The sequence below is a fragment of the Staurois parvus genome, unplaced genomic scaffold, assembly GCF_062004578.1.
Source record: "Staurois parvus isolate SC_StPar_1 unplaced genomic scaffold, SC_StPar_1.0 ptg000168l, whole genome shotgun sequence".
Lineage (NCBI taxonomy): Eukaryota > Metazoa > Chordata > Amphibia > Anura > Ranidae > Staurois > Staurois parvus.
This window is the reverse complement of record NW_028317964.1, coordinates 5,826,266-5,848,437: the sequence shown is the minus strand read 5'-3', so window position 1 is coordinate 5,848,437 and position 22,172 is coordinate 5,826,266. Positions and strand designations below refer to the sequence as shown.

The 22,172-nt window shown below is 40.9% G+C and overlaps 1 protein-coding gene across 1 annotated transcript in view; it reads left to right on the top strand.

The window, feature by feature from the left end:
• ADAMTSL3 (ADAMTS like 3) overlaps positions 1 to 22,172 on the top strand; it is a 670,777-nt gene that overhangs the window by 359,891 nt on the left and 288,714 nt on the right. Inside the window, exon 5 of the mRNA XM_089676419.1 lies at positions 8,071 to 8,116. Within this exon, the coding sequence (XP_089532545.1) occupies positions 8,071 to 8,116 (46 nt within the window). The remainder of the gene's footprint in view (positions 1 to 8,070; positions 8,117 to 22,172) is intronic.

Sequence of the window (22,172 nt, the reverse complement as noted above, 5' to 3'; positions counted from 1 at the left end):
TCAGTTCTCCAGAAAACTGTAATTACTAGAGTAGTCTTTCCTTACCTAGTTTCTGTGGATCTGCTACTGGTTCCTTGGGCATTGAGCAATTTCTGGCTCTAAGATAAGTAACCACTGAGAACAATGATCTTTTAAGTGATCGGTAAGGGAATATTCTTCCCAGTGACCATCAATGTAAGGAGCATTCTTTCCAGTGACCAACACACTACTGTACCATGAGCTGTAGATATAGTAATTATTTGCAGAGCTTCCCTGAGCCTGTAAAGTTAATTCATGGGTTCTCATGTTAAAAAGGTTGAGAGAGGCTGTGCTAGAGAGGTGAAACACCATATTTCCTGATGAGACATCTGTACTTGACTTACTGGGTATACACTCCTGCTATGTCCAATGTAAGCAGGTCTCACTCTCCTTTTAGGGAGGCCCGGAGTAGAAGAAAAGAAGAAGACATGAATGAAGGACCGGCATGACAGGGGCTAAAGGGGGTTGGGAGAGGAGAGTCCTATTAATTGATGGGAGAATTCTATGTGGTTTTAAGGAGGGAGAAGGTGGAGCCACAAAGTGTGGTCTGACAGGGTGTGGTGGGGGGCTTCAGTCAGAAGGAAGATTTGACAAGGAAAACTTCCCTGCCGCCCACCCGTTGTTTCATTGTTTGTTTTGGTGGTGGTTGTGCCGGTCGGTGCTGACGGGCAGCCTGTGGGGTGCAAGGTCCTTGTAGGTTACTGTGGGCACAAGAAAGGTACTTTGTAGGGACCCGCTTGAGGTATTGCGTCCAGTTGTTCTGATGAGGGTATCTGTGGTGGTTGACTCCGAGTCGGTGGTGTTGCGGCTGGAGGCCTATTTAAGCAGGACACAGGTATTCTCTTTTTCTTGATGTCTATTGGGACCTTGAAACTTATGTTCTACTGTGTTTTATGTTATTTAAATTATTTATTGATGGTTGTAATAAAAGGCCGTTTGGGCCATTAACTCCAGCTTGTTGTCTGAGTGGTTGCTTAAGGTAAAAGGGGGTAGGTAATGGTCAGGGGGGACTGGGAACAAGCCATCTTTAGTCCCCTGGTCATGGATATATTTTTGAGTTGTACTATGACGAGTGCATCCAAAAGTGCTGCAAGGTAGGTGGGAAGATTGTACCTTCTGTGATCAGCTCCAGATTGATCCAACTTCGTTTTATTTCTTTTTATCAGGGACTTATATGAATGTATCAATGCTCTCTGTAAATGATGGTATGTGGGCGCACTATATAAATAAAAAATAAATGCACAATCAGGTCACCCTGTATTTTAAAGTGGAGCTGTGAAATAACTTACCCCTAATGAAGTGTATGCTAGCACCGCAATGTTGTTAGTTACTGTGAACATGACAGTCTCATTCACACTTGATATTACACACAGCACCCTTTTTCCGGTGGTGTAACTGACAGTTTTGGCTCTTGTACAGTAAAGGGATCAAGTCATTTACTCTCCCATTCCTCTTCCCTTATCACTTCACAAAAAACTTGCATTTCTTTCTAGGAATGCAAGGTGTTCTATGAATGGACAGGGGGAGATTTGGTTGTGTACCTCCTCCCTTCCCCTTTCACAGAGTGCCTTGTATCCTGGAAAAATAATACAAGGCTGTTTTGTGAATTGATGAGAAGAGATGAAGGGGAGATTGAACAACATGATCCCTTCACTGTACTATAGCTGGTACTTTCGGTTACAGTGCTGGAAGAAGGTTACTGCCTGACCTCCACACATCGGAGGAAACTGTTTAGATGGCCCAGTCATGAACTAGTGATGTATAAAGCTAAAATGAATACTTCTCTAGTGCAGGCACTTCTGTTACAATACTATGAAAGTGATGTATATCAGTATTAAACAGTGTCCATTATTGTTTTAGTAATTGGATATCTGTCAAAGTGGAACGCCAGTAAAAAAAAAAAAAAAAAGTTTTGGTTAGCCTCCAAGTGAAATTATTTACCTCTAATGAAGTGTATGCTAGGACCGCAGCATGTTGAGTATGACAGTTACATTTATGCTGGATATTAGACAGTGTGCCTTTCTGCAAATGCTGCAATTGACAGTTCCAGCTATAGTACAGTGAAGAGATTGTGTCATTCATTCATCCTTTCTTCTCCCCTCAGTTCAAAAGAAGCCTTGTATTCTTTTCAAAGTACACAAGGCATTCTGTGAATGGACAGTGGGGGATTCTGTTAAGCCACTGCTCTTCTCCCTCTCCATTCATAGAAGGCCTTGTGTTCTGTTAAAATGGATGCAAAGCTATTTGTGAATGAAGAAATTGAGAGGAAGGTGAGAGCAAAAGCTTGTTCACGTGTGTTGACTATGAAGAGCAACATAATGCTCTCTAATGAATCTATAGCATTTTTGGAGTTTTTTTTTTGTTTTGAAGTATTGAAAAAGCATCAAGAAACCTTGCTAAATGCCCATGAAAGTATTGTTTTTTTGAAGTAGGAAGTGCCTAAAGGGGAAGTGATTTAGAGAAATTATCTTTTTTGAGGAGTGGTCAGGTTGTGGTGTGATTGGGAATTCTCTGCAAGATGGATTCCTTTACTCTGATCTCTGTGACACTTGGCTTGGTCCAGCTCAAAATGATCACAGAAAGAATGTCACAGTGGAAAAAGAAGAGGGTGGTGTGCTAATATTGATGCATCCCATAGTCTTGCAGAGACTTTCCAAGGGGCATTTCTATATTCTTCACCACGAATTGCAGGTGCACCCCCAAACGATTTTGATTACAGGTCACTTGCTGGCACTGACACTTACTAGTGTGGTTGTTTGCTAGCACAGACCCTTGTTGAAACACGGACACTCTCTAGGGTGGTTGCTCGTTGGCACAGACTCCTGCTGACACCAACACTTTGCTGACACAAACTGCTTCGCCACTAGCAATAGTGCTAAATGCCTCTGCTCCTCCCTAGCACTGTCTGTATTGTTGGCTTGATGCTTTTTCTGCATACAGATGTCATTGGTGTCACCACTCTGCTGCTTTGTACAAAAAGAAAATGGCTGGAGCTACTATGTCCTAGTTCTCTACTTTTCACAGTGCATTCTGGGATACAGGAACCTCCACTGCCTCTCCCCCAGTGCTCAGCTAACACTTTAACCACTTCAATACCAGGCACCTTATACCCCCTTCCTGCCCAGGCCAATTTTCAGCTTTCAGCGCTGTTGCACTTTGAATGACAATTGCGCGGTCATGCAACACTGTACTCATATTTTTATTATCTTTTTTCACACAAATAGAGCTTTCTTTTGGTGGTATTTAACCTCCCAAGCGGTCTGATTATGTCCATATTTCTGTGCTCAAAGCGGTACATTTTTTTGCATGGAAATATGTATTTTTTTTATTGTAGGCCTGTAATTTTTAGGAATAACTCACTGAAATCTGTCTGAACAAGAGTGTAGTAAACATCCCGGGTATGATAAAATTTTAAACACAAAATCATAAATTATAATTTAATAAATAATCATAAAAAATTATAATATAATAATAATAAATTTAATTCAATAATATAATCAAACCAAAAACACTGAAATTTGAAATATAGCGCCAAGTTTGCACATCACTGAGCAAAGTTGCAAAATCGTTTTCAGTGTCTGATGATGAATTTCCTCACAAATCATTATCACTCAATTCTGCAAGTGGTTCTAATTTACTATCGCTGTTCTCTAGCTGGTCTAAAACCGATTTTGACCTAGAGGGACACTTTTTGGACACCATGGACGTTTCTCAGTTTCCAGGCAGAAAGAACGGTAAAAATGCAGGCAGGGCACAGGACAAAGCACTAGGGACAAAATGTATGTGAAATGGTTTGATACAGTAATGTGATTTTAGTGTATTTAGTGAATGTCACTTTTTGTCATTTTCAAATTTCCCGCCGTTCTGTCCCCCGCACGTCCCGACGCTTGCAGGGGACAGAACCCAGATGACAGATGACGGCATCCGCCGGATTACATTGCTGGGGACACCGCAGGAGGGACATCGCGGGAGTGCAGGACAAGGTAAGAGAAGAACAGATGCCGGAGCAGTGCCACATGGTAAGCCCGAGTGTAGCTCGGGGTTACTGCTTGTGGTACTGAAACTTTACCCCGAACTACACTCGGGAATACTGCCAGGGAGGTTAATCACCACTGAGTTTTTTTATTTTTTGCTAAATAAAAACAATTTAATAAAAAAAATTTAGGTAAAAATGTATTCTGCTACATGTCTTTGGTGAAAATAATAATAGTAATTGAATCCGGATTTTTTTTTTTCAAATGTTTCTATTTTTTTTTTTTTTTTTATTACATTTTTCTTTTTTTTACTATTTTATTTTTCAGCACACTGTGACTAAAGCAATACAATGTTACCAAAGTAACATTGAACTACTCTGGGCAAATAATCAGGATTTTTTATTTTTTTACACATTATGATTTCTAATACCAATGTATTGCATTGATATTTGCAATCATTGTTACTGAATGAAACTGATTCATAAAGTCTTTTGTTGTGATTAGCTGTGATTGAGCAAAGCTGATCACATGATACAGATGGGCTGTGATTGGCCCTGTCTGTATCATGTGACTGCCTTGACCAGTCACAGCTAACAACATTTATTTATTATTATTTATTACAGGTACTTATATAGCGCTGTCAATTTATGCAGCACTTTACACATATATATATTGAACATTCACATTAGTCTCTAACCCTCAAGGGGTGTACAATCTAAGGTCCCTAACTCACATTCATACAGACACATATTAGGGCCAATTTAGACAGGATCCAATGAACCTACCAGCATGTCTTTGGAGGGTGGGAGGAAACCGGAGCACCCAGAGGAAACCCACACAAGCACAGGGAGAACATACAAACTCCATGCAGGAGGCACCATGGTCGGGAATCAAACCCATGACCCATTTACTGCAAGGCAGACGTGCTAACCGCCAAGCCACTGTGCCATCCATTGTATACAACATAATTGTATACAATGGATGGCATGTCAGGAAGCCATCCATTGTATACAATTGACATGTGATCTGCTGTGATTGGTCACATGACACTGGCAACAGGCTGGTGTAGTGACATGTCATCGGCTGGGTCCCGTGGACACAGCCGGCGACAGATCGCGCAGCTGCGTGGCCCCGTGAGTGGCTAGTTTTGACAGGATGTCATATGACGCCCAGTCACAACGAGGAGTGTCTCGCCCAGCCATCAATCTGCTATAGGCCAGGTGGGAAAGTGTTAAAGCTCCATGCACACTAGCGTGTTTTAACCACTTGCCCTCCAGTGGATTTACCCCCCTTCCTGGCCATTTTTTGCAATATGGCGCTGGATTACCTCTTCACGTTGGCACCTCCTGGCCCTTTAAGGGGTTTCGGATGCCGGAAGGCGGGGTTTTAGGGTCATGTGACTTCTGTGATTCGCTGTTACGGCAGTCACATGATCAGAAAAGGTCCCGATCGCAAGGGGAGATCAGGACCTTTCCGTGAGACACCAACATGTGCTGTCAGCACATATGTGTTTTCAAATGGTACGCAAATATGCGGCCGCTCGGCGTCAAAGCCCAGCTGCTGAGAGGCCACATATGTGTGTACGGTCAGCGTCAAGGGGTTAACTGACAATTGCGCGGTCATGCAACACTGTACCCAAATGAAAGTTATGTCCTTTTATGCCCCACAAATAGAGCTTTCTTTCAGAGGTATTTGATTGCCTGTACACTTTTTATTTTTTGCAATTAACCAAAAGAAGACTGACAGTTTTGAGAAAAAAAAAATTTAGTCATAAATTTAGACCAAAATGTATTCTTCCACATGTCTTTGCTAAAATCAGCGATCAGCGACATATAGCGGGACTGTGGCGGGCATTCAGACGCTGGGGGGGAACTAACTTGGTGTCACTGACATTTCCAGTGACACCAATACAGTGATCAGTGCTAATAAAAAGCACTGACACTGTACTAATGGCACTGGGCAGGAAGGGGTTAACATGGGTGATCAAAGGGTTAACTGTGTGCTGTGTGTGTTGTACTACGAGGCTGTGTGCTGTGTTTTACTGTAAGCACACTGCTTTGTATGGCTCTGGTACAGGACCCGGTGATTAACAACCAAAGTCGCAAATGATTTTGCGCACCCGTGCCGCCCTGTAGCAGAATTTCTGCTAATAGGGTGGCGCAGAAGCGGTTAAAGCTTCTAGATGCTGTTATTAGCAATTTTTTTCTGCCTCTAGAAGCTAAATGATGTTATTCTTTGAGGTTGATTTACTAAAGGCAAATAGACTCTGCAAGTGCAGTTGCTCCAGAGCTTAGTAAATAAGCAGCAACTTTTCTGACTTCCATCATCCAATCATATGCAAGCAAAATGCAGGGTTTTACTTTTTAGTTTTAATGAGCCCCTATATGTCCATGCACACTACTTTGGGCTATTAGCGTTTTTTGAGCTTCAGTGTCTAGGACCAGAAAAAAAGTTGTTTTTGTAGAATTTTTGCAGCGTTTTTCCAGCAGAAAAAATGCTGAACATTCCTAAATGCTACTAAAACGCTGCTAACCGCTTTTTTGAGCTTTTTTTGTTTTTCCTCTACATGCTGGAAAAAATGCTGGTAATAGCTTTTTTTTAGTAGTGTTCAGAAGCATTTAGGAGCATTAGCGTCTTATTAGGGTTTTTTACAACGCTAATAAGACGCTAATGCTCCTAAATGCTTCTGAACGCTACTAAAAAAAGCTATTACCAGCATTTTTTTTGCTTAAAAAACCCACTAGTGTACATTGAGTGTATAAATGCTTCACTAAAGCATTGTAAATGCTATAGGCTGAGTTTAGGTGCAGTTACGGCATGCTACCATTGAAACTTACGCAGGCGACTGATAAGCACTGATACTTCCTGAATGCGACATGCTGCTTTTTTGACACAACACAATGCTACCGCTCCTGTGTGCACTGCACTGTGTGGTGCCCATTGTAATATTCATGGCACTCATTGAAGGGCAGTTATGGGGCTTTAAAAACACTGCTTAAATGCTGCTTAAACACAGGGTGTTGACGCACAGCCCTAAATGACACAATCTCTTCACTGTGCTAAAGCTGGAACTGTCAGTCACAGTGCCAGAAAAAATGTTCTGTCTGTAATATCTGGCATGAATGAAACTGTCATTTCTACAGTAACCAGCAGCTCTGCAGCCCTAGCATACACTTTGCTAGAGGTAATTTATTTTACTTGGGGGCATTCCAAATTTTCTTTTTTTTTCTGGAGTTCCACTTCAGCAGAAATCCAATTGCTAAAACAATAATGAACACTGAATGATACTGATATACATCACTTTCATAGTACTCAGATTGAGGTACCGGAAACTGACAAATATTGATTTTATCGTTGATATCACTAGTTCCTGTATTGACTTGGCCATCCAAACAGTTCCTTCGATGTGTGGGGAACAGGCAACCTTACAGCAGCATTAAACCCAAAACCAAAAATGTGATATATTACAAATCCGTAGATTTCCCCCTGTTTTTACCTGGTGATCTGACCAGTAACACACCTCCTGTATTAGAGTGCCTCCACTCTGGATGAAAGAGCACAGGGGGCACCTTTTGAGCCGCAGAATTGTAAGTCTGGGGGGGATCGTAGTTTTGGATGTACAGTATTAGCAAATTTAGACTAACAAATTGGAGCCAAACTCCAGCTCACACTGCTGTTACAGCAATACTTTTATTCTTTTGGAATAAAGGTTTTACATAAATATGTAAAAGCTTACCATTGTAAACACCTCTGTCAGCGGTAAATGGTTTGCGTCAAACTTTTGTTACATTTGCAGGAGAGCTTGTTCTGTTGAAAAACAACAGACTTACTGGTTAGATCTCCAGGTGAACATAAAGGAAACAAAGCCTAAAAAGCTAATGCAGCCATCCCATCTAATAATTGGGAAGCTGCAATATAATAAATGTTTGCTTTTGAGTTTAATACTGCTTTAGGTAAAGATTTCTAAATCTAAGTCTCCAAAACTCTTGGTATCATGGCATGAAAGCCAACTGAATGTAAGTAACTGATTTTTATTTTATCATTATTAAAGTCAAACTACCACCGTGTTCTATTTCAGGAGCTGTGAAGGGCGAAACATTCGTTACAGAACATGCAGCAATAATGTAAGTCACAATGCCAATGTTCATTTCCTTTCCTCCATTGTCTCCAAGTTCCGAAGTCTAAAGTTGGTGCAAGTCCTTGTTTCTGTTTTCCTATGCAACTTCTTCCTCTGCTTCATTTAAAGCCATTGACAGCTCGGGGCTTTGAACTCACACTTCCTGGTGCTGTCTTTCTTCAGTCAAGTCTTCCTGCCAAGCCGTGATTCACAAGGTTTTATGTGTGTCACAAGGAAGGTGCACTTTACAGAGGATTTACAAAATATTCTTTTATCTGGAAGTAGCCAATATTTACAGATGTCTTGCCCACAAGAAAGAGTTTTTCTTCTTTTCTTTTTTTTTTCTTTTTGTCCATTAAAATAAAAGGAGCATTTCACAAAGATCTGTTAGTAGTTTATTACACTTGTATTAAAAAGTCATTCTGATTTTGTTATTAGAAAGAAAGTAAATGTCTGTTCCATATATTACAACCCAACACTGGCCTCCTGTGGACAAACTCTGCAACAAACAAGACGCATCTTCTACAATGCAGGTGCAGAATTTAAGGGTTCGCTCACACCAACAAGCCACGCCAATTGCAACTGTTGATGTGCACTTGTGGTGAAAAGTGCCAGTGTGCCAACCCTGAGGTGTCGCATTTTTTACCCTCTTTTTCTCCCTTTTTTTGTTAGAATGTTATTGAAATCTTGCCACTGATTTTTCATTAATCTCTCAAGTACCCCTTCATTACCTGCCCATTATTCTCTCTCTCTACCCCTCAGCTCACAACATCAGTCAGCTCACAAATTACTAATTTACTAACAGACATACCAGTATGGATGTCACACCACTTCCTCAAACTCAATCTATCAAAACTGAACTCATATTTCCTCCCCCATGTGCCTCTTCTCTTGACTTTTCTGTCAAGATGGACAGCACAACTATCACCCTGTCCCTGCATGCCAAGTTGCTTGGTGTAATCCTGGACTCTGGACTATCCTTTCAGCTCAACATCCAATCAATTTTCAAAGCCTGCTGCCTCAACCTCCGCAACATCTCCAAAATACACCCCTTCCTAAACAATGACACCACAAAGCTCCTAGTCTACTCCCTGGTCATCTCTAAACTACTGCATCTCCCTCCTCATTGACTTACCTTTACATAGGCTATTCCCTCTTCAGTCCATCATGAATGCTGCTGCTAGACTCATCCACTTTACCAACTCCTCAGTGTCTGCTACCTCTCTCTGCTAGTCCCTCCATTGGCTGCCACTCACTCAATGAATTACATTCAAAATACTACCAACAACTTACAAAGCCATCCTCAACTTGGCCTCCAGCTATGGTGTCCATTTATGAACCAGCGGTAATAGATCGCTGCTCAGTTCTCCTTCATTCTCGGAGAACACAGTTCTCCTGTGAATGCAGTTTATGAAGCAGTTCTCCGAACGAAGGGAGAACAGTCTCCAAACGCTGGAGAACGGTCTACAAACTCTGGAAAACGGCTGATTTTACTATAATCTCGCGAGATTACAGTAAAAGATCAGTTTACTAAACAGAGGTAAATTATCTCTGCTTAGTTTGCGGTCCCTCCGATTCTCCAACTCTGGGCTGGAGAATCTGGAGGGAGAACACAGATCTCCAGTGAAGGGCTGACATGATCTTCTGAGTGTTATAAACTGTGAATGACCAGAGAATAGCTGAGATCCGTTGAATCGCAGCTATTCTCTGTGTCATAAACGGACACCTATATCACCAACCTTGTCTCTAGCTCTCTTCTCACCTCTTCCTATGCTCACCTCCAGGACTTTACCCGAGCCTCTCCCATCCTACGAAACTCCTTACCACAATGTGTCCGACTATCTTCTACTCTCTCCTCTTTTAGGCAATCTCTGAAAGCCCTTTTCTCAGAGAGGCCTATCCTTCCTTCACCTAACAACTGTATTTCCACTTTTGCCATTATCTAAGCCCCACAGTTATCGTCTTCTGTGTCATCTTCCTTTTAGATTGTAAGTGCTAATGAGCAGGGCCCTCTGATTCCTCCTGTATTGAACTGTACTGTAACTGTTCTGTATGTCCTCATGTTGTAAAGAACTGTATAAACTGTTGCAGCTATAGAAATCTTGTGTAATAGTATAATAATATTTTTTCAGTTTTCACTGATGTGATAGTTTGACTGGCATGTACTCCATCAAGCAACACTGTTTGCAACTGAGTTTAATATAATTTTTTTGAGACAGATAGAGCTTCATTTTGATAGGATTTAATAACCAATGAGATGTTTTTAACTATAAAAAAGACCCTTTTTTGGAAAGTAGATACCCCAAGGTGATCTCAATTTTTTTGCCTTAATTTTCTAGAAATGAAGAAACATGCCGGTACTGAGGGGGTTAAAAAAGGAGTTTGAGAATAGAGCACATTCCTGTTCAAATCGCATGCAATTGTTTGCAGTGCAATTTGAGCCCATTCATTTTGTATGGGCTCAAATTGCACTTCAATGGTATCGGTTTTTGCCATCTGTGTCCCATTGGGTAGATTTACCTTCACTTCCTGTCCTATAGCCAAAAGAGGAAGTGAGAGAAAATCCTGTAAATTAAGGAAATTTCTTTGGGACCCCCCAGGTCACCAAAACTAGTGTCCCCATTGGAAAATTTCCCCTCTATTACTTCTCTAGGGACAACCCAAAATTTGCTTTCATTTACTTTCACTTTCAATGTTAATGGTAAACAGGAAAAATAGAAAGAGTGAATCTCCCTAACGGGGGCACATACTGCAATAAGAACCTGACAGGGGTTCTAAACTCTCCCCTGTATACCTTCAATTATAATTTCAATTTCATTCACACAGCAGCATTGCAATTCCGTAGTTTGCATCACAACCTGCTGCCCTGAAAAGAGTACTGAATTCTGTTTTTTTTCAGTGGACACCATGGGTGTGAACTGCCCTGATGGCGAACAAGGCCTTTTGCCTTGTCTTGTGTTGGAACAACAACACTGGCAAGACTGGTGTGAACGAGCCCAAAGCAATTTGCTAGGAAAGAATCAGAAGCATACATAAAAGCCCATATTTACCCAACTCACTCAAGACCAATGCCCAGAGCATTAGGACACAAAGGGGTTCGGATTAATAAAGAATGTTTACTTTGTAAGGAAAGTTGCACTGTGCAAGATAATTTTCCCCAGAGCTTAGTGAATGAGGTGAAGCTCTGCTGACATCCATCATCCAATCATGTGCAAGTAAAATGCAAATGTTAAAAATGTTCCTTGTTCATGATTGGTTATTCTTTACAAAGTGAAACTTCATATTCACTAAACTATGGGACAAATTCTACTGCAAAGTGCTACTTTCCTTGCAATGCAAATCGTGTTTATTAAACCAACCGCTTTGTGTCCTAGTGCTCTGGACATGAACAGATGTTTCTGCCTTTGGTAAATCAGCCTCAGCATGTAGGGCCAAATCACATTTGCCATTTTTTATGTCATATTTGGAAGGTCATAGTACTCTGTATTTCTGGAAAGTTGTTGGTTATTCAGCAGCAGAATAAAAATAAGATGGTGAGAAAGTGCTAGTAAGAGAGGTCATAAGATTCTCTGTTGCTCAGCTAAACTAACATGTTTTTTAACTGCAGTTTCCAGTGGGACCAGCCAGAGCTCCATATATAGTAGAAAGCATGCTAACTCCAATTATCCCCCCCCCCCCAAAAAAAAAAAACCACACACACACACTGAAATATTAACATATTGCATTTCCAAACAAATCTAATTGTAAATATTTTGAGACTGGATTCATAATTCATTCACATGAAATGATACATTCACACAGTATATAGCTTTTTTTAGATCATAATTACCCTATAATACTTCTGCAATATATCCAGCTAATGTTACCCAACTGAATACAGATTAATAAGACTCTTGAAGGCGATCATTAATTCACAAGGGACCGCAAAGCAGGAATGCAGGTCAAAACATGCACGCAGTTTACACTATCTGCATCTGTGTTCTACTAAGCGTTTTCCTGTGTTGTGACAAATAATCATTATTATACTTACTCCTATCCTTTTGTGAGACCAATTATTTCTTTTAGAAGGTCCCTATGCACATAATTTCTGTGGGGATTCTGTTTCCTTGTATTTACTACATGCAAAGAGATTGCCTCAATACAGAGCAAGTTGTGGCAAAGACATGGCGGTCTTCTAATCCCATGGTTACTCAAGTAAAACATAGGATGACATGGTTCTGGATTAATGAGAAAATAGATTTAATTCTGAAAGATTCTGAAATCTGAGTGAATCTGTTCCTTTTGGGTTGTACATTACCTCCCAATGGATCCTGACTGGTCCTTGTTGGTCCTTTGATAGTCCAACAGTTGACCCATAACATGTTGAAAACTGCCATGGATTCACCCCTGGGATTTATGACAGTTCCCCATCCCTGATACTCCTACCACTGACCTTTCCTATCTGATTCTTTCCCCAGTCTTTTTACCACTTTTCAACTTGTTGGACAAGGTACAGTACATCATAACTCATAACCTTCTTCATAGACCTCACTTCACATTTACTGGTCCACCAAGTAGGTTAAATAAGGTGCTACAAGTAGCCCCCCGCCTTACCACGTGATAGCTTTCCTCTACTCGCTCACTTTTTTTTCGAATATCAAAGAGAGCTTTTGCTCTCCATGTTCAGCTTGAATTGTTTGTAGTTCCACCCTTATGTAATATTTGAATATTTGTACTCCTGAGTTATAAATATTGTAAAGGGATCCACGGTTGTATCTTAATTTTCTGGTGACGTACTGTCCAAATGCATGTTTGTTATGTGTTTTTACATTTCTATAATACTGCCGATGACTTTTAATAACATTTTATTCTAACAGGCATTGTTTAGGCTCGGTTCACACTACTGCGACATAGGGTCCGACCAGGGGTGGACTGACAACTCATGGGGCCCCCGGGCAATAGGGGATCATGGGGCCCCTGTGTCCTTGCCCAAACTCAAAAAAGCCTATGAAAAAGGTACCAGGGGCATCTCATGGGGCCCCCTACTGACCCTGGTCCCTCGGGCAGTGCCCGAGTTTCCAAATGGTCAGTCCACCCCTGGGTCCGACCTTATGAGACCCCAAATCTGATGACATGTGAAATTCAATGTTTCCCTATGAGAGCCGTCTTAACTGATACTACACAACTCAGTCTGACTTTAGAAAAGGTTCCTGCACTACTTTGATACGTCTTCAATGCCACAGAGTGTAAAAAAGTCACCTCAGAGTCATCTGCCAAAGTTTCACTGAAAGTCATGCGACTTTGGAGTTGGGCTAGTGTGAACGGAGCCCTAGTCTTGGAAAGAAGAACAGGGTCGCTAGGTTAACTAGTAGTAGTTAGTCACATTCAACTGTACTAGTTCCAGGATGTTTTGCCCTGTCGTGCTGCTACTCTTTGAATGTGTTTAGAAGCAGTCCACTCTTGAACCTTGGCTCTGACACCTCTGTCCTTTTACACCTAACACATATACTGTGTAGTACACAGCTTCTATAGCTAATTAAAAGCAGCTAAGTTAGAGACTGAGTGCTGTTTAGACATTTGTACTTTCATTTTATACTGCATCTAGTTATGTACAGTTCAGGGGCGGACTGACAACTCATGGGGCCCCCGGGCAATAGAGGATCATGGGGCCCCTGTGTCCTCACCCACACCCAAAAAAGCCTATGAAAAAGCCAATGAAAGGTACTAGGGGCATCTCATGGGGCCCCCTACTGACCCCGGGCCCTCGGGCAGTGCCCGAGTGCTCAAATGGTCAGTCCGCCCCTGGTACAGTTATATTTCCCTGGATTCAGTTGATACAGTTTTCATCTATGTGTTTTTGTGTGGTGGCTTTTTAAAAGAGTATTTACAGAAAGGAATGGTAGCACATGTAAAAGTCTATTATACATAAAAGCACTTTAAATGCAGCATGGTAAAAACCATGCTTAAAGCACAACTCCACTTTTTTTTTTTTGTTAGAAAAAACAATCCCTGCATGGTAATCAAAGTACATTGTAAGGATTTAACACACTTTGTGGCAGGTTTCTACCTTTCTCTGTTCTGAAGAAGCTGTTTACAGGGGTGTCCCTAGGCAGGTGTGGGGGGTGCGTGCTGCACCAGGTGACACTTTTTGCGGGGGGGTGACACCGGACCCGCTCCACCAGGGGCGAACTGACCGAGGGACTGGGGTCACTACAGGGCCCCATGAGAGGCTCAGTCCATCCCTGTATGTGCCGCTGCTGAAATAAGCAAGCATTGAGGGGATGGACAGTGAGGCAGGCACTTTGGACACCTCTCCTCCTCGGACTTACAGCAGAGGAGTGGGTCCACATCCCTGCCACGGGTGCTGAAGTCGTAGAGCTGGAGGAGTGGGCAGAGTATGCAGCAGGTCAGTGTGTAATACCCTGACCCTGGTGACAGCACTGCAGCTTCATGTAGTAGGTAGGGGGAAGAGAGAGGGGGAAGAGAGAGAGGGCAGAGAGAGAGAGAGGGGGTGTCACCAAGCGTTCCCGCACCGGGTGACACCAACCCTAGGGATGCCACTGGCTGTTTGTACTTTCCAGAATGATTCCTAGGGGCCAATTTACACTGTGTGCGGTGACAGACATTTTACCGCATGGTAAAATATCTGTCACTGCAAGGACACATAGGAAACAGTTGTTTCCAATGTGTCCCATTCGCACTGCCACTCAGCCTACCACTGTGATAAAATGAAGACATGGTGCGTTTTCTTGCAGCGCACCCGCCCGAATCGCACTGCAATGTCAGTCAACACAGCGCATCTCCCCGCCCAACATTGCAGTGAATATAGTGTACGTTTTGTTCACTTCAAATAAAAATAAATAATAAAAAAAGGGAGCAATGTGATGTGCTGAATTGCGCACCACACTACTCCCTAGCACAGCTGGCAATGGAGAGCTGTTGCAGCGGTAAAGCGCTGTGGCATCACTCCTTACAGTATGATTTTTGCCCTAAATGAGAGGGTCTATGTTCATTATAACACTTTCGTTGTTTTAGTTAAGAATGCTTTAATGTAAAGGGGGGTTTCAACACCAGACACCAGATATATACAGAATGCCTTCAGGTTGCCAAATTGAATTGAATTTTTGGCAGTTTCAGTTTTTTCTATTATTTTTTTACAAAAGTGGAGCTCTCCTTTAATATTGTGTAATGAAAATGCATACACTCATATTTGCAGAGAAGAGTAAGTGCCCTTAATCTGATTAACCACTCCATCTGTGTAATTCATATGTGTCAGGTGTTAAAGGGATGAGGTGGCAACTTTAGATGAAACAATGAGAAATTGCTCTGTAATAATATCTCCACTACTTACTAGTTACATTGAAACAATAGGACTCCATTGTAAATTACAAACATCAAAAGCCTTCTCTGTGAATAAAAAATTGAAAATTGAAGAGCTACACATAGAATATTTACGAAAACACGTCCACTCAGAATCTGGTGCAGCTGTACATGGTAGCCAATCAGCTTCTATCTTTAGCTTGTTCAGTTAAGCTTTGGCAATAAAACCTGGAAGCTGATTGGTTTCTATGCAAAGCTGTACTAGATTTTCACCATGCAGTTTTAGTAAATAACCTCCACAGCTTCTCATAGCATTTTACAGCTGCTTGGGATGGCAATGGTCACAGATACCTCATGGCCCTTCAAAAACTTATGAACCTAAACCAAGACAGGCACAGGTAACCAATATGTTTGTCTGAGGAAGGCTATGGCTGCATGGACAGTTTCAGTCTCTTGCTGCTAAAAGATTTAGCATGACCTTTACATTGTCCATGCAGGGCAAAGCAACAGGGTCATTTAATATCCCCATGTCCCACCCACCACTATATATTCACAATTCCTTTCCCTGATCCCTGAGTAAGTTTTCTTCCCTTCCCTATGTGACAGTGCCTGGCAAGTCACAAAGAGGAGCAATTCTGAGCATTGGATGATCAAAGGAAAGGTGAGTATCTGTTGCTGCGTAGGTAGGAAGTCAAATATCTATGTGTCCAGTGCTGTCCCCTCCTGTTAAAAGCCCCCAGCCAGTTGGCTACATAGGATTTCAAGAGCAATGATTGCAATCTTTTACTAAATGACGGCCTCTGCTTACCGAGCTCCCTCAGTTGATTTTGCACACTTTTCCCTCACTGGCCATTTTATGTAGTCTTGTTCACTAAGGGGTCTATTTATAAATGTTGTCACATGATTCACACAACTTTCATCCAAGGTTCGCACTTTTTTTCTAGTTGAATCTAATGAGAAATTAATGCGAAATTCATACTGTATGTAAACATTTATAAATAGACCCTTAAGTGTACTGCTCCTTCCAGGCAAGCCAGCAAGTCCACGTATTCCAGATTTGGCCCTGCCAATTGTATACATGATCAGAGCTCTATGGGGGAGATTTACTAAAAATAAGAGCACTCAGAATCTTGTTCTGCTGTGCATGGTAGCCAATCAGCTTCTAACTGCAGCTTATTCAATTAAGCTTTGCAATAAAACATAGAAACTGAGTACTGTATGTGATACTTTTTTTAATCTGCACTAACATACAATTTTTCAGGACAAGCTTTTGGGGTGTGTCCCCTCTTCAAGGACCTCGAAAGCTTGTCCTGAAAAAATTGTATGTTAGTAGAAATAAAAAAAATATCACGGACAATCCCCTCAAGCAATAAAACATGAAAGTTGATTGGTTTCTGCAGAACTGCTCAAGATCTTGCACTCTCCAGCTTTGGTAAATAACCCTCATTATGTAGAAATCATGGGAAATGTAGTCCCTAAGAAGCACGTGATGTGTATTATTATTGCAAAAGGTAAAAAAAAAGACATTTATGCTGAAACTTTAACAAATCATTACAGCAATTTGCTACATGTAGGGAGGCTTATAAATGTGTTTTTTCTGGTCTTTGGATTTAAAATACTTTAAATATTAACAGTTCCTAAATCTGGGTTTTGCCTGGGAAAGGAAATGCAAGGTAAAATGTAATTCTAAAAAATAACATACCCCAAAAAGCATTACATTTATTGTGTATTACTGTTTTAACTCAGTTGTCCTTGCCAAATTTTTTTTAAAATAACACTACTTATTGTTATTGTAAAGTGCAGGAGTGTAGTGACAATCTATGGGCCCTAATTATAAGTCAGGGGGCACTTTACCTTTGATTCTCCAGATATGCAGGTGAAACTCGAAAAATTAGAATATCGTGCAAAAGTTCATTTATTTCAGTAATGCAACTTAAAAGGTGAAACTATTATATGAGATAGACTCATTACATGCAAAGCAAGATAGTTCAAGCCATGATTTGTCATCATTGTGATGATTATGGCTTACAGCTCATGAAAACCCCAAATCCACAATCTCACAAAATTAGATTATTGTGAAAAGGTACAATATTCTCGGCTCAAAGTGTCCCACTCTAATCAGCTAATTAAGCCATAACACCTGCAAAGGGTTCCTGAGCCTTTAAATGGTCTCTCAGTCTGGTTCAGTAGGAATCACAATCATGGGAAAGACTGCTGACCTGACAGTTGTGCAGAAAACCATCATTGACACCCTCCATAAGGAGGGAAAGCCTCAAAAGGTAATTGCAAAAGAAGTTGGATGTTCCCAAAGTGCTGTATCAAAGCACATTAATAGAAAGTTATGTGGAAGGGAAAAGTGTGGAAGAAAAAGGTGCACAAGCAGCAGGGATGACTGAGTACATATGCATGCTTATATTTTTCAGAGGTCCGATATTGTTCTATGTACAATCCTTGTTTTATTGATTGCATGTAATATTCTAATTTTCTGATATTGTGGATTTGGGGTTTTCATGAGCTGTAAGCCATAATCATCACAATTATGACAAATCACGGCTTGATCTATCTTGCTTTGCATGTAATGAGTCTATCTCATATATTAGTTTCACCTTTAGGTTGCATTACAGAAATAAATTAACTTTTGCACGATATTCTAATTTTTCGAGTTTCACCTGTATGTACATATCTACCTTCCATGTGGTATTATTTCTACCTCTCAAAATATTTTTCTACTAGTTTGTCTTTGAACTAAAGGATACGTTCACCTTTCTATAACATGTTACCGTATTCAGAGTGTAGCATGTAACATATTACTGATGCAACAAATGAGTTTACAGTGTTGAACCCCCATTCTGAGCACAGGAGATTAGAGGAAGGTATTAAAAATACAGTTTCAGGCTGCTGGATCAAATTTTTTTTTTCTTATAAATATTGTTCATAGCCTAAAGTCTATGCTGCCTAAAGTGCACCCCCACCTTCTCCAGGTGCATACTTACCCCTATATCATGGCCTCTAGCAATGCTTACATCCTTCTGTGAAAATCTTCTTTGTGCTAACCGCTGAAAATGTCTCCTGAGTATTTCCAGTTCCATAGATGTTTCCATAGAAGTCTATGGGGATGTATTGAACAGGCCTGGCCACAGAGCAGTTCTTGGTGGACAGATGTAAACATTGTCAGTGGCCAACAGATAGTGGTAAATTTGCGTTTTAGAATTTACCCCAAACCCTTAACCCCTAACCTTATCACATAATGCTAAATTTTCCCCCAACCAACCTCTTCTTCTTAATCACTATAATCCCACACTTCCTTTATGTGAAGGCAAAAGTACCCTTTCCCACAGAGATCTACTTGTGTCCTAACCTCAGCACAGAAAACCACTAATTTGGAAGTTTGTTTTTAGTCTATAAAAATAATGAGGTTGTTCTGTGGGTTTTTAAAGAATTATTCTTTATGTACTTGTCCAGGTTGGATAACAGTCCTGGAAATTTTTGTTATTTTTGTAAATCATTGCATGCTTTATGTAGTGAATTCCCAGATTCCTTTTCATTTGCACTATGCTCCTTTGCCATTTGTTACATCTTGTCTCTTGAAAGTTTACATACAAAAACCTCTGTTCACAAACAGAAATACACTAAGGATGAGCAGGAGTCTGCATACTGCACTGGAGGGAGCATGGTATGCCCCCACATTATTTAATGTCTCCATAAGCAGAAAACCTGTGAAACTGGTGTTTTTTTCTTTCAAACTCTTTTATTGGTTTGGAGCTGGGAGCCAGTTTGCACAATGCTGCTTTGTCAGAATCTGTTGTGATGTGTACACATTTCACTAGCTATATGATTGTCATTAACCTGGTTGGAGATGGTGGCAGGGAGTGCAAAGCACAAAGGGAAACAGGTGCCGATAGACCAGTTCCCTGGTGGCTGTTCCAGAATATGATCAGCAGGGTAGTTCTGAGACAGACAAGGGTCTCAGCAGAAACTCAAGAGCATACCGCAGAAGAGCAGGTCAGGCCCAGCAGCTGGCAGGCTGACACATGCAATGGGCAAAGGAGGTGCAGGATATGGCCAGCAGAAAAGTAACTGGAGTAGCAATGTCGAGGTCAGGAGCCAAGCCAAGGTCATACATGGATGGTCAGTAGGATTAAAAATAACAGAATGGTCAGTAGTCATAGCCAGGGTTATGCTCAATGGATCAGTAGGGTGAAGACAACAGAGTAGTCAAAGCCAAATCCAAGGTCATACACAGTTGATCAGAAGAAGCAGAGTCCTTAAACGAGCAGAGGGGAATCCAAGGGGTAACAGGAAGTCAGGATATACGCAAGGATCATGATACACGGAAGCATGGTCACAGCATCTCTGTTCTGGATAAAATCCTGGCAGTAATATATACAACAGTTATGATATTGTTTAATTGTGTATCATTAGAATCACAGGGTTGAATCATTCCCTGCAAACACAATCATGAATCATTCCCCTGGAGACTCTGAAATACATTTTTTGTGAATATGCTAAGACAACCTGTAAACTCTGTGTCACAGCAATACTGTATTCCCCTACCTCCCAAATGTCCCTGATTTGGAGGGACTGTCCCTCTTTTGGAGGAAAATCCCTCAGTCCTTCGTTCCTTCTCAGTTGTCCCTTTTTATTTTTATTTGACTACCAAAAGTGTTATTCTGCACTAAAAGTTTTATCCTGAAGGAAAAGTAATGGCAGAAAAAAACTATTCTGGGTTTACCCAACCATTTATGAAATATGAATTCTTAATGGTCTACATAACTGAGGGTGTGGCAGGGATATGTCCATACCCTAAATAAATTGTGCTACAAGTTGTTCCTCTTTTTCAGCTCAAAAAATTAATAGGTATGTATTTCTTTCTGCAGGACCTGATTTTATTTAAGACCACTTACATTATGACCTTATGCTTGATTTTGTATTAATCTACATCTAAATCCTAGTGGAATACATTATTGCTAGACACATAGGGGCTATTTACTACAACTGGAGAGTGCAAAATGTGGTACAGCTCTGCAAAGAAACCAATCAGCTTCCAGGTTTTATTGTCAAAGCTTAACTGAACAAGCTGAAGTTAGAAGCTGATTGGCTATCCAGCACAGCTACAACAGATTCTGCATGCTCCAGTTTTAGTAAATCTCCCCCATAGAGCCCTATGTCCAAATCAGCAGCGTTTTTCACCTTGTTACAGGACGAGGACAAAAAATAAATCTATTGTCAGAATCAACAAGTATTACACCTATATTACAGGGGGTGCATAAAAACAAGACAGACTGTATGTCTCCCATGCTCTCTTCCATATCATCGCTGCTATTGATAACCTCATCCAATCAACTCAGGAGAATTATCTATTAAAACAGACCTTGAACCTTAAAGAGGAACAAAAAGCACAAATACACACCTATGCTTCAATGGTCTGACACCCGGGAAGTCCCTCTCTGGTGCTGCTATCCTCTCCCTGGCTTCTTCTGGGTCTTCAACTGTCTTGATTGGCTGGTATGGGATGACGACACTCCTGTGCATGCTTAAGAGTCATTTATTCTGACACACTGGCACTGTGCCAGAAATGTATATGGAGGAGGAAAGGATTACAAACAGGCAGGTATGTTTATTTTATTGCAGAAGAGACATTGCATGTCTCTTCTGCAGCAAAGAGCCTGCCTGTTTGCAATTTTTTATTTTTTGCATTCAGTTCCACTTTAACTATCTGTTAAACCCCCACCCCATGCAAAATCAACAAAAACTTTAATTGAAAAGAGCTGACAAAAAGTACAAAATACTTACCTTAGACCCCAGCTTCCAGCCCACTTGCCTAGGCACTGGTGCTGTCAGCTTCACTGCAGGATCCTGGAATACCAAATTTCCTGCTTCTGTAAACCTAATTGGGCTGGAAGCCATGGACTTTTGGAAATATCTTGTACTTTTTTGCTGATAATTTTTGGGAAAATGTGTTAAAGGATTTAGTTATAGAATTTTCTTGAGGGTGGAGGGAAGGGACTAATAGATAGGAGTAGGAATCAAGGTGCTTTAACATCAATTATTATATAAATTGCTCTTTATCATCACACGCACATGGGAAAAACAATCAACTGCAGGAAATGCATTCTTTTTCAAACTATCATGCAGTGTGGCAAAAATCACAAAACACAAGTCCCATAAGTGCCAAGAAAACATTTGTGTTCTCCTTTGTAAGTACAATCTTCCCAGTGAATACACACCACCAGAGTGTCATCAAAGAACACTTACTGGAGGCAGATCAGCCCCAAAAATTTGAATGGTCATAGGCAGCTTACTAACACAATATGCCCTCCTCCAGGCTTGGTCACAGACTCCACCATTCACATGTAACTATCTCTCCCAAGGATCGATATATATGAAAGAGGAATCAGTACACATATTCCAAATACCCATCAGTAGTAAGTGCAGTACTTGGTGACCACAGCCCATCTGTCTCCAGCCAAACACGTTTCATCAAATGGTGACATCCTTAGGGGTTCTGGTATTAACGTCTTTAGCAGAGCTCTACTTCTACACATTTGTTTTCATTGCTTGTTATATCAGTTATCAAATGCCAGTGAATATGCTATTTGTACCTTGCTAAGAATACATCTTCTGAGGTTTTAATGTTGGCATAGGCAACACTTGACTGCACTTGATAAACCTTTTTAGCATATCTCTAGTTAGACATTTATGGCATACTTTTTTATTGGCTTTAAAAAATCCTATAATGGCTTCATTGTTCAATTAGTTGATAC